The following is a 12,595-nucleotide window of genomic DNA, read 5'->3' on the forward strand; positions in this document are numbered from 1 at the left end:
GAAGGCAAAAGGCTTGGCACTTGCCAGCCACAGCCACCTGTTCTGAAACCATCTAACGTTTTTCTAGGCAAGATCCAGACTCACCAAATTGCTCAACCTCACAAAGTAAAGGAGTAGCAGAGATTGTCTTATCTCCTAACTCCACACTTAAGTAATTTTGCATTCTCTGTCACATCATTTATCCTGATACAGTGGTTTAATAATTGTTTCACATTACCATGATGTATGTTTTTTAAGTATTTGTGTCACCAAGTGACAGAAGCAGCCTTATTGAATAATTCCCAGTTTCTCCTAAAGCTCTTTGTTTTGCAGCTAGTCAGCTATAGATGAGTATCTGCATTTAAGCAGTGCTGTTTTCCACTGGAAAGGTATTTTAGATGAAAAAACTTTGCTGAAACTGTCTGATGCATCAGTATAATGTTTAGTTCAAGAAAACAAAAACCGAGGCTCCCTCATTTCTGTAGTTTCATTGAAGAAAAGTTTAAGTGATTAAAACCCTCTTTGTTCTTCAGTTTAACTGATTCTTCTTTTCCTAGCAAACACTTAATCAGCTCTGTGACAGTGTTAATCTGTGCTATGTAGTGAAACTTCTGTCAACATCCCCACAGTCATTCTAGCTTCAGCTATCATGTGAAATCACCCAAAAAGTCAAAGGAGTCCAACATGGTTATTTTCCCAGCAAGCAAACCTGTAATGCTTATAGTGATAAGAGACTAAAAAAAAAAAAAAAATAAACTCAGGAGAGAAAACATGTGTCTGAGTGGGGGCGGGAATGACACCAGGTAGAAAAGAAATAGCAAGTGACAGAATGGCGGTTTGGAAAAGAACACCGTAAACATCGAGTCTTTCATCTGTCTTCTTAATAAAACTGTGCGGTGTCCAAAAAACCAAACAAAACTAACATCTGCTAACTTTATAAATAACACTCACAGCACATTCATTCTTCATAACATGTATGATCCTGAAATGGTCTTTAAAATGTTGTGTACCATAATGAAGTGCTAAAAATAAATCAAGAAAAGAAGACAGAACATTCAAGTTAAATGTGCATTCTACACCTGTACTCAAGAACAATAGTGGTTAGGTTATACACTGTGACTATAGGTTGCAGACTGTTTCTTTCTTTTGAAATCTGAAAACAGTTTATTCGGAACCTGTTATTAAGACAGACACCTAATTTGGGTAGAGATTTTCAGTAGGGGTAATCCTTTACTCACCTGCTTTAACGATCATTATGCTTACCATGAAGAAGTGCTTTTTAAAAAGTATTCTTTAAAGCACCTGCTTTTCTACCCCAACATTTGGTGTTAACCTCCTGTATCAGGTTTGGCGGCCAAGGTTTTGGCAGCAAGGAAGGCAGGCTGCGGGAGTTGCCCCATGCTGGCCACAGACAGTTCCAGCTGGCTCCGCAAAGGACCCGCTGCAAGACACAGCTCAGCCCAGCAGCCAGGTGGGTGACACCTTTGTGAAAACACCAGAAAAGCAGAGGAATGAGGGGACTAAATTGAGGAACAGCACTTGAACACCACAGCCAGAAAAGGCAGCGGGGAAGGAGGTGCTCTAGGCACCAGAGCAGAGATTCCCCTGCAGCCCGTGGAGAAGACCACGTTGGAGCAGCTACGCACACTGCAGCCCGGGAAGGAGCCCACAGTGGAGCAGTTGGGTATTTCCTGAAGAAACTGCAGCTCACGAAAAGCCCACACAGGAGCAGGGGATAAGTGTGAGGAGGAAGGAGCAGAAGAACTGCTACAAACTGACTATAACCCCCCATCCACCGCACAGAGGACCAGGGGGGAAGCAATAGGAGTCAGGCTTGAAGTTGATCCTGGAAAAAGGGCAAGTGTTATTTTAATTTTGCTTCTCACTATCCAAATCTATTTTAATTATCAATAAACTACATTAATTTTCCCCAAGTTGAGTTTGTTTTGCCTGCAACAGTAACTGGTAAGCAATCTCCCCATGTTTATCCGGACCCATACGCTTTGTCATCCTATTTTCTCCCCCATCCTGTTGAGGAGTGGGAGTGAGAGAGTGGTTGTGTGGTGGGCATCTGGCAGCTGGCCAAGGTTAACCCACCACACCTACTTGAAAAACAAATGAAAAAAGTACACATTGGTTTAAAAAGAAGGAAATTTAATGTACAAATTTACACTCACCATGTTATATCTTCTGTATTGATCTCTCTCAGTATATACATCTACCATGTTTTCATAAAAAAAACACAACAAGTAATTCTCAAACTAGGGAGGAAACTGCAGTGGTCTGCATGATTTATTCTATTCATAATGTATTCTACAAGTGTTTACAGATTAACAAAAAAAATTTCCTCTTCCCTTTTCCCAAGGAAATAAATATTTCATTTCTAAACTCAAGAATCATTCAGCTCTCCAACAGTCTGTGCACTCTGCCTCAGCACCCTGTCAAAACTAGCACGTTTTTATCTCTTGGGATTCCAACCAGTCGCCTTTGTTGCTCCTCACGTGCCCACACAGCATATTCAGAATTCTTCTCCAGTGACACCCAAAGACACACTTCAGTGAAAGAAGAAACAGCTGAAGATATCCATCTGCAGTTTAGCCTTGCAATACACCCAGCTGCCAACATTACTTTCTTCCAAATGGATCAGACCACACTTTTAACCCTACAAATCAAATATGAGAACACCAGCAGTTCATAACTAGACTCTTGGAGGAAAAAAAAAAAAAAAAATTGGTCTGCTACTCCAGCCTTATGTACAAAACAATGAAAGAACCTAACAATTTCTGCACAGAACTCACAACTCTGCTTAAGCTTTCAAAAACATTTAGAAAGACAACCTCTTAATCTTAAGCTACAGATAACGGAAAAATCTATCACTCCCATAGGTAAGGTGTTCTAATACTGTTGGAACAACCATCTGGAATTGCACCTTGCACTTGAATTTGCCTAGATTTGAGTTTCAACTAGCGGATCTTGTAACTTCTCATCAGCAGCTAAATTTGGATGAAAAAGTTATACTGAGGAGAACTGGTCATCAAGTACCCACATCTTGGGTAAATGAGCCAGTTCAGTCCTCTTTAATGTTTAATAAAAAAGGCAGGTTTACCAGGCTTCTGTTTCACAATACCCTTCCTACACCTCTTCAGCATTTCACCACTTTCCTGGAAAGTAAGTACTGCACTGATGATTTAACTGATATGTGTAGTAAGGACATGGCATTAATCCTGTTAGGTTTTCCCCTGCTGCTGATGTTAGGCTTTTCTAAAAATAGGAATACCTTACCCTTTAACATACTCAGATATGAACTGTTTCAGCAAGACAAGCATTCTCATGTCTTGAAACAAGAAGTGCCAAGCTCACATAACGAACAGGCAGTTCCATTACCTATGAAACAATGAGCTACCAAGGACAGTCTGCCACGCCTTTAATTTTATTCCCCTCAAATGCTTTTCTCCGCCTTCTACTGGCAACAGCAGGGATCAAAAAGCTATTAGCACTGCATTCTGAATTTTCCTTTATGTGTAGTGGATTTCTGCCCTACTGCTCTACCCACGAGGCTGGAAGGCACTGACAAAGTGCTCATAAATTGTGTTTCAGCTGAGCTGTAAAGCAGTATTCCACAAAACCAGGGGGCAATAGTGTATTCTTTACAGCTACAGCTCAGCCCACACAGGGTTCTCGTTTGCTCTGAGCTGGTTCAGAAGTTAATTTCTGGTGTGGAAACTGGCACCTATTTTAAAAGCGTGAAGATAAGAGAATCACTGCAACTTATTTGGCCAGTTAAGTCAATTTTTAAAAAGTTTCATTAAATCCATAATTATTAAGTCAAGAATTAGCCTGAAAAAAACTTTTCATGTAACTTTATTACACATGTACTCTTTGAATGTATTCTTCACTGTATTATTTAAATCCATAGAAATACTCAGGTCCTACTTGAAGAAGGTCTTTAAAACAACCAATGCAAACACATGAATCAAATATACCTGCAGGCTGAATATCCTCTTGAACAATACCAGCTCGGTTTATTGACTGTTCTTTCTCTGGAAAACAGAACAGAAAGGACACTACTGGAAAAAAAGCAAATACCAGACACCTTGACTGCACCCAATAAAATAACATTGAAAATTTTATTCATTCTGGATGCTACACAGTAAAATTCTGGTGAGTATCCACCCACACAATGCAAATGTAGTATTCACACTTCACTGAGAAACTAACAGCTAGTCTGTTGTGAAAGATTACAAACAGCAATACCCTAATCTTAAAGTAATGACCACCGTTTAATACAAGATGCCAAAACACCTGCCATGACCCCATCACTAAAGGAATGACTAGTACTTTTAGGAGCTATCACTCACATGCTCAATATAAAACTCTTCAAAGGATTTATTCTTTCCAGAATCAGTAACCCCCATTTTCAGGCCCTGAAAGACCTGGCATCTTATCACAAGCAGATTTCATGACAGCATCTACAAAATTACCGCTTGTAAACTTTGCAAAATTAAGTGTCAGAGAGATATTTTTCCATACAATGGGCCTGTCTCAGGCTTTTCTTTTTTGTTTGAAAGATCCAACCACTTCCAAGAAGAGAAACAGACAGAGCTATGCTATTTCCCCTCATTAAATGCCCCTCCTTCTTTTTTCCCCTTCCAGTTAAGCACTTCACCACTGTGGTACTTTGAAGGGGGAAGTCAAAGCTCAGCTGGATTAGCCTTTTGCCCACACCGACTGAACTTTTTAAGTCTTTCAAAAATCGCAGGGTGCACATTCTCAGGGGAAACTCAGAACTCAGCTCACCTTAAAACTGAAACTTTTCAGCATCCTATCCTGCTAGGAATGCACAGGCACTACACATCATTAGGTACAAGCCTAATGCTATGGGACACCAGCAGGCGTATCACCACACTTGATGCTACTTGCAAGGGGGCAGACACTAGAGGCAGATCCAGCTGCTCCTGTTCTGTCCACTGATAATGGTAACTGCTGTTCCAACAGACAAAACCTCAGGGAATTGTCTAATTTTGAAGGAAAAGGTACAAAACCCTGACAGAAAATACAGAACAAATTAAGGCAAGGAATCAGACTTATTGTAGGGCATGGAGGAGAAAGATACTTATTCTTAGGTGGAGACTAAAGACCAAAATGGGAATCAGTCCAAGAGGTCTGGGAACACACTTGGGTTGAACAGAAAGAGCTGTTAACCGGTCAAGGAAGGACCACTGCAGAGAAGAAACAGATGAGAAATCTGGAGGTAGGACGTGGAACCGTCGATAGGCAGACTGGTGTGGGGCCTGGAAACAATGTGGAAAATAGGTAAGCCAAAAAAAGGAAAATGAGGAAGAGCCAGCCTTGACGAGAGGACAGCCACCTCACAGGATGGGGAAGGAGCTGAGTCTCAGAGCTCAGCAAAATCACAAAATCTACAGTGAAAATGCCCCAATATCAATCCAAACAGCAGCTGTCAATCCACCATTTTAATTAATCCAAGTGGAAGAGATCTGTGCTGAAGACCTCGAAGTTTGAACGTTGCCACTAAACCATTGCTTCATATGAGGAAACAGTCTTCTTTAAAGCTAGTTACAAACAGGGAAACATTAGAAACATCAAGGCCACAAACTGGGGCACTAAAAACCCACAAAATAATAGCATTTCTGTATGGAATTAAGCCAACCCCCTGCGTGCACAACTTAATGTTCATATTAACAATTTCATTACATACAGCTTTTCCAAGTATCTTCCATTTTATTTGTTAAACTGCTACAAACTCCGCTGAAGATGTATGAGAATTGTGCAGAAAAGTCTTCTTCCTGAATGTAATGTGCCTTGCTTGTGTAGAATTTGGGAGATACACAAGAAAAACAAGATTGAAGAAAGAGAAGATAGCATTTCATGTTCACATAGTTGAATGTCACTCCAGAGAACTAAAATCCATTCTTGCCTTTTGCAGAATTACTATGTAATGCTAATCTAAATGTCCAACTTCAGACCCAGCGTCCCAAAATGCAGAAATACTGACTATTCACCCACAACTCAAGCCCAAGGTGGGTGTGAGCTTCTACAGACATTTTCGTACAGCTTACTAGGCTGTACTCTGAAAAATCAAACCCTTTGTACCCCAAAGGTTACAATACTTCTGCCCAAGTACAACCGTGAAATTCCATATTCTTGTCTGAAGTATTATGACAATAAACGCTTGTGCTTCTCTCACACTGCAGCAACGAGCATCAAGAAAAGCACACAGGAAATTAATAAGGGTGAAATCAAAGGAGAGTCTGAGCAGCAACAAGTAATGTTTAGGGTCAGGTATTAACTAGCAAGTTTAAGCACGTGCTAACTGTGCATCACTCATTTTATGTGCTAAATGGAGATTTAAAAAATCCCTAACCTGGCTAGGGAACATTTGCTCATGTAATTCACAGGTACAACAGAGGACGTTGTCCACTAGTTCTGTCCTTTCCTTAATGCTGAGTCACACTTCTAATATTGTATTTTCAGAAAGAGCACCATAAACAAAAATGAATTAAGAATAAGGTTTTTAAATGGGAATACAGAGTAGAAAACCTATCTTTGTGGGCAGTTTCCAACGTCATAAACATAGCTTCCTTAAATAAAAGCTTGCTTGCAAGTTAAATTTTACTTCAGCTTTGATGCAAGGCTAAAGTCCTTCCAAGAAGATCAATAAGTTTGTTACCCTTTTCCTTTTATTTTCTTTCCTAGAAATCTCTTCAACTGTCTCAGCAGATTAACCACACGCATCTTCAGGTTACCGCCAACAGCTCGCCTAGTTTTACAGAAGCTAAAGCGAGGGGATGCGGCTGGTTACACCAGAACTTTTCCCTGCTTCCTTCGGCGGCAGTTAACAGAAGTTGAAGAGTAAAGGGGGCTCCCCCTGCCGCTCCCGCAGCACGGAGCGCCCGCCTGGAGCCGCTGAGGCTTCGCACCCGAAGCTTCAAATGCCTTTGAGTGCTCGAGTGCTCCCTGGCTCCCTAGAGTCGGTAGTGAGCTTTGGCGGGTTTTCTGGGGTTTTGGCAGGAAAGCGGGGTTTTCCTCAGCAATCACTTTCAGAGAAAACTGCAGACTGAGACCAGCTCTAAGCAAATCATCACAATCGGCAAAGAATCCCTCGCCACGTTTTAAGTTAAGCTTCTCAATTACAGCTGGAAAACATAACTTGAACAACTTAAGAGAATCACAGAATGGTTTGGTTTCAAAAGGACCTTTCAAAGGTCACCTAATCCAAACCTCCTGCAGTGAGCAGGGACATCTTTAGCTGGATCAGGTTGCTCAGAGCCCCGTCCAGCCTGACCTTGAATGTTTCCAGGGACGGGGCTTCTGCCACCTCTCTGGACAACCTGTGCGAGTGTATCACCACCTCCACTGCAAAAATTTCGTCCTATCTGAATCTACCCTCTCTCAGTTTAAAACCATTAATACTTGCCCTACTGCTGCAGGTCCTACTAAAAAGACTCTCCCTCCCTTTCCTGTAGGCCCCCTTTAAGTACTAGAAGGTCGCCAGAAGGTTTCCCCAGAGCCTTCTCTTCTCCAGGCTGAACAGCCGCAACTCTCTCAGCCTGTCCTCGCAGGGGAGGTGCTCCAGCCCCTGATCACAACTTCTTTAACTGCACCTCAATCCTCTTAAATCACTTCAGAGACAGCTAAAGGCCGCTCCCAATCACGCGCTGGCCAGTAACTCGAAACAGGCGCACCACGAGTGGTTCGGGGTTTTTTTTAAGTCTCTCCTCGGCGAGCAGAAGGCCCCTCGGGAGCTCCTCACCCGGCGGCAGCCCCCGGCACACCCTCAGCCCGGGCACACACCCGCTCCCCGCCCCGCCCGGACTCACTGTACTCCTCCGGCAGCAGCAGCGGCCGGAAGTAGATGGGGTAAAAAGCCGCCCCCACCACGGCCACGAAGCCGCCGAAGATACCGAGCGTGCGGGACAGCCCCGCCATCCCCGCCGGTGGCCACAACCCGGAAGCGGGAGCCGTACAGCTTCCGGGACACACCGGAACCGGAGCGATGAGGCACCTGCGGGCTCCGCCCCGGCCCGGCAGGAGCGGCGCGGCGACGGGCAGCGCCCCCATGCGAGCCGGCGGGGCGCAGCCCGGTGCCTGCGCCCCCCCGGTGAGTCGGGGACGGTGCCGTTACACACCCGCCGCGCTTCGTTGTGTCACGCCTGGCCAGGCGAACGGCGGCACCCCCGGGGGAGCTGTGAGGGGGCCCTGCCCCGCCCTACCGCCCTAAAGCCACCCGCGCCCGCGCGTCGCCCGTCAACAGGACCGGGGAGCTGCCCCGGGCGGGTGCTGCGCTGGCAGCGCGGAGCCGAGGCGTGAGGGTGGGGACGAGGGCAGGGGGAGCCACCGCGGGGCCCCCGAGCCACGCTGCCGCCGTGAGGCAGGACGCGGCTCCGACCGGGGTGCGCCGCTCCCGGGACGCTGCCTGGTGCCCGTTGTACTGGGGTGCGCGGGGGGCTCTGAGGTGCCTCACAGCAGGGCCCGGGGGCTCGGCACCCCCCGCGGGGCTCGGCCGCCGCCCGGGCCCTCCGCACCTGCAGCGGCGGCGGCGGCGCGGGGCCAGGCGCGGCCCGGCCCTGCCCGGGCGGCGGCCCCTCCTCCAGGAAGCCGGATCTGCCGCATCCTTATCGGCGGGGCCGGCCGCGCACTCCCGGCCGTGCTGGGCAGCGCCGCCCTCGCCTCCGTGGCAGCATGCGGCCACCGGCTGAGCCCCCCGCCGTGCCCCGCCGCCGCCCCCCGCTGCTCCTCCTCCTCCTCCTCCTCACGGTGAGTGGCGGCTGGCCCCGCACCTGCCCCCGGGCCCTGGCCCTGCCCGCCGCCGCCGTGGCGGCGGATGATGGTGGTCGTGGCGAGGGCCCGGGGCGGGCGGCGGCTGACGGGTGAGCGCCGTTCCCCGCGGTCGGGGGCTGCCCGGCACCCCGCGGACTCACGGCGGTGCTCCGCGCTCGGCCGGCCGGTGCGGGGCCGCAGATTGTAAGCGTAGGGCGGGGTGGGGGAGGTGCAGCCCCCGGCCGGGTGCCGGTGCGGGGGGGCCACCCGGCCGGGGCTCGGATTCGGGCCCGCTCCGGCAGCCTGGCGGAGCCCGGAGCCGCCTCTCGGAGCCAGGCTGGCTGCTGTCCGGCCTGGTCCGGCTCCCCTCTCTCCAGCTGCCCGGGCTGTCGTCACCTTATCGAGCTGGGGAGTGTGAGGTCGTTCAATCGGAGTGTTAAAAAGCTTTCTGTCCTAGTGATGGTAAATTTTGGGGTTGGAAAGAAGGGGGTGCCTTTGATACCTACTTACAGATGCAGGTGTGAGTATGGTGCTGCACTGGCTTACAGAAACAAGTGCATTTTAGGGGTATCTACTAAACTACTTGTTCGTCTTTTATGCCCCTAAACACAAGCTCTAGCTAAAGCCTTTGTATGCCTGTATGATATCGATGCTGATTTGGAGCAGATCAACGCCCTTTTTCGTGTGTTTCCATTTCACACGTCTTAAAATCTAGCATGACGTGGCGGGTGTTCACAGGTAAAGGACTATGGTTATCTTCAGGCTTTGTGCAAACAGGTGTAGTTTCATAGGGTTGTGTGGAGTTTCTGCAGGGGTGAACTCAGGGAGGGTCCAGCTGAAATCTTATTCCACCGAGTGAAGGAACCGTTACTCATCACTTCTGTAATCTTACACTACTGGAAATTTTCACTTCCCTACCAATTGTTGTGATTGCCTCCCACAGCGATTTTTATGCCAACATCTGATGGGATGACTTGGGCTAACCCTTTCAGATTCAGCAGGTTTTAAGAAAAACATCAACACAAAAAACTTTACAGGTTTTGTGGCTAAGTTGCCCCAGACAATGAAGCCTCTATGTCTTTCTTGTAGAACTCTGCCTAGTTCATGGTAAGGTTTTCAATCCAGTATAGCTGGCCTCTTTACTGTGCTGGGAAACTTACATTTAAATCTTAAAATCACACTCGTCGTGTAATCCTTTCATCCTGTCTCTCCGATGCACAACTAACTCTGCCTTGTCTGAGATAACGGGGAGGGAAGAACTAGTGTTCCTTGCCGAGTAAGAACATTTAGATAATACACACGTATGCAGTGCTCTGGGGAGCACTGTGTAGAGGCAACCAAGTGTTAACAGAGACTCAGCCGTGGTCTGGAAGAGTTCACAGTCTGCGGTCTCTGCCATGGCTGCATCGGTGTGGGATCACTCGGGGGTCTTTGCACCGTGCTCCTCACTGGATAAGCCTCCTGCAGGGTTTCTCAGGTGTGATGTAACAGCAGACCCACACATGCTTCATGCATTTTTGCAGCACATGTCTCAACTAATACCCACACGCCAAAGAATACAAAGAAAAGTTTCTTGAGTAACTTCATGGGAGCCATTCAGCAGAACAGGCACTAAGGGAAAGGCAGTAAGACCAGCACAGCTGACGCTGACCTTATGCATCAGCAGTCACAGTACATCGTGCTTAAGTGCTCTAGGAACACCATGGATTTTGTTCTACAAGGAACTGGCTTTGGGTCGCAGCCCCTGACTACCTTGGGATCCTCACCACAGAGCTTCAGCAGTTCACTGGAAGTCAGATGGCCACATTCGTGCACTGCTGCGTCTTGGTTAACGAACTGTGCCAGACCCTAGCTGTCTTTGCTGGAGGCCAGTTCTCATATCTTTGTATTGGATAAACCCCCAAGAAAAGTGAGGGCTGACTGTGTGGGTTTTGACAGTAAATGTGTGTATGTGGTAAGCACACAGTGGTACTACAATGCTTCGTAGTGTCTACTGGGTAGACTTCTACATTTTGTGATAGCCACGTGGCATTACTTTCATAATATATTATCATCTTCCTCATGACACAGCCCCCCATAGCACAAGGCTTAAGCTGTTTACAAGTGCTCTGTATTGTAAGATAAAAAAATATGTAAGAAATATGAGTGATGACCAAGAGGTTTAGAATAATTTGTGGTTGCTGCTATGTGCTTTTAATGCTTTTAAAGGTATCTGTAACCAAAGAAGAATTACATAGGAAATGTAAAAGAATAGTATCTTTGTCAAGTCAAGGTCTGAAAGATACGCAAATTAATATTAAAATTAAAGTTCTCACATCAACTTTTATGTCAGTATTTGCACATGTGTGTTATTCCATGATGCGGTGGTAACTTCTCCAATGAACAGCAGCCTCCTGTTGCCATTGCTTTTTTAGCCCTTTCAGTACACAGCATTTTTACAATATCCATTCTATAGAATAGGAATCAAGGTGGAGAGGAAGGCTGTCACTCTGAAAAGAGTACCTGTTGTGGAAGGCCTAGATACCGACATTGTGGAGTGTGTTTCACTTTTATAGGATTTTATTTGCTCAAAGTATATATCCTGGTGCTTGCACACGTGTTTATAAGTGTTCAACATCACTGCACATCTGGCTTCTGTCTGTTGTCAGACACAAGAAGATAAAGAGTGCTCGTTTGTTCTTGCGGAAAGTAGTTTAAGTGACAAGTTCAGAAAGATCTGGGAACACTAAATATATCTGGTTATCTACAGTTACTGGCTGCTAGCAATGATCTCCAACTTTCTCATCCAAAAGTTCCCTCATTCAGTTATGTCTTCCAGTTTCTGCCTTACATAAAGTCAAAGTCTTGGGGTAAATAGGCTCGTGTATGCCCAGTTGTGTTCCACTTGCAAACCTAGAGTTCTTTTGTGCCTTTAAGGAGGCAGGGATCTGGGGGAAAAATAGCGTTTGATCGCATAGTTAAATCCAAAATCCTTATCTATGGGAAGAAGGAAGTAGTGTAGGTAAACTTAATTCTGACTTTTCCTAATATTTACAACTTCACAGGTTTTGCTGGCTCAATGTTTTTTTCAGTGTAGCTCTCAAGGACTTTCAACATATTCTTAAGAAATAAAAAGCAAGATAGTTTATCATTGGGGACTTTTACTGATCCCCATATTGGATCATGGGCAAGGTCTTGTCCTCCAGGTGCACAGCACACAATTCCAATAATTAGAAATGTACTAACAACTTGGCTGAAGCTTTTAAATATTTTGAGAATCACAGTGAAAAAGCCGTCAATCCAAGGTAGATCTCCAAAATAAATTTCAATTTAAGTTTAGCAAAGTTAAAAGTCAGCCAAGACAGATCTTCTCATTTTAAGCAATCTTAACCACCAGCTTTCCTGGTAATCCTAAGTGACAATTCTGAATTTTGGACAGATCAGGGGACCTGGCAGAGGTGCCATGCTGGTGGCTGGCCTTCTGAGCTGAGTAATCCTCAGTATCCTTGGCAGTGCATCAAGCCAGACGCTGACTGCAGAGCAGAAAGAAAAGAAGCTGTTTGAAGCCTTAGAGACAACAACTTGAGCATGGAGGATAATCCTGGTGTGTGTCCAAGCACTCACTCTCGAAGTATATTATTTTATGGAGAGCAAAAGCTGAGCAAAAGCTGAGCAAATGCTGCCTCCTCAGATTTGTAAGTCCATCTTCAGGCTAGGAACATTTCAGTACTAAGTTCCTAAACACTTCATGAACATTAATTCATTCTCAGGAAACTATTGTGAGCTGCCTTAATTGTTGCTCTGCCCTTCAGGTACCTGCATGAGAGATAACAAAATTAGCTAATTTTTTAAAAAG

At 46.0% G+C, this 12,595-nt stretch overlaps 2 protein-coding genes across 3 annotated transcripts in view; one reads left to right on the forward strand and one right to left on the reverse strand.

The window, feature by feature from the left end:
- Window positions 1–2,116: 2,116 nt before the first annotated feature.
- SMIM20 (small integral membrane protein 20) lies at window positions 2,117–7,939 on the reverse strand. Of its 2 annotated transcripts, XM_086464428.1 has the most exons (3): window positions 7,821–7,939; window positions 3,963–4,019; window positions 2,117–2,641 (listed from the first exon to the last, which is right to left on the reverse strand). In XM_086464428.1, exons 1-3 carry the CDS (start codon window positions 7,927–7,929, stop codon window positions 2,604–2,606), a joined length of 204 nt encoding a protein of 67 aa, XP_086320554.1. In that variant the 5' UTR covers window positions 7,930–7,939; the 3' UTR covers window positions 2,117–2,603. The 2 variants fall into 2 exon arrangements, with proteins under 2 accessions (XP_086320554.1, XP_086320555.1); XM_086464429.1 differs by lacking the exon at window positions 3,963–4,019.
- Window positions 7,940–8,682: 743 nt separating this feature from the next.
- Window positions 8,683–12,595, forward strand: part of SEL1L3 (SEL1L family member 3) — a 37,493-nt gene continuing 33,580 nt past the window's right edge. The window contains exon 1 of the mRNA XM_086463750.1: window positions 8,683–8,757. Within this exon, the coding sequence (XP_086319876.1) occupies window positions 8,683–8,757 (75 nt within the window). The remainder of the gene's footprint in view (window positions 8,758–12,595) is intronic.

The sequence above is a fragment of the Leptosomus discolor genome, chromosome 4 (assembly GCF_034619465.1).
Source record: "Leptosomus discolor isolate bLepDis1 chromosome 4, bLepDis1.hap2, whole genome shotgun sequence".
NCBI classification, from domain to species: domain Eukaryota; kingdom Metazoa; phylum Chordata; class Aves; order Leptosomiformes; family Leptosomidae; genus Leptosomus; species Leptosomus discolor.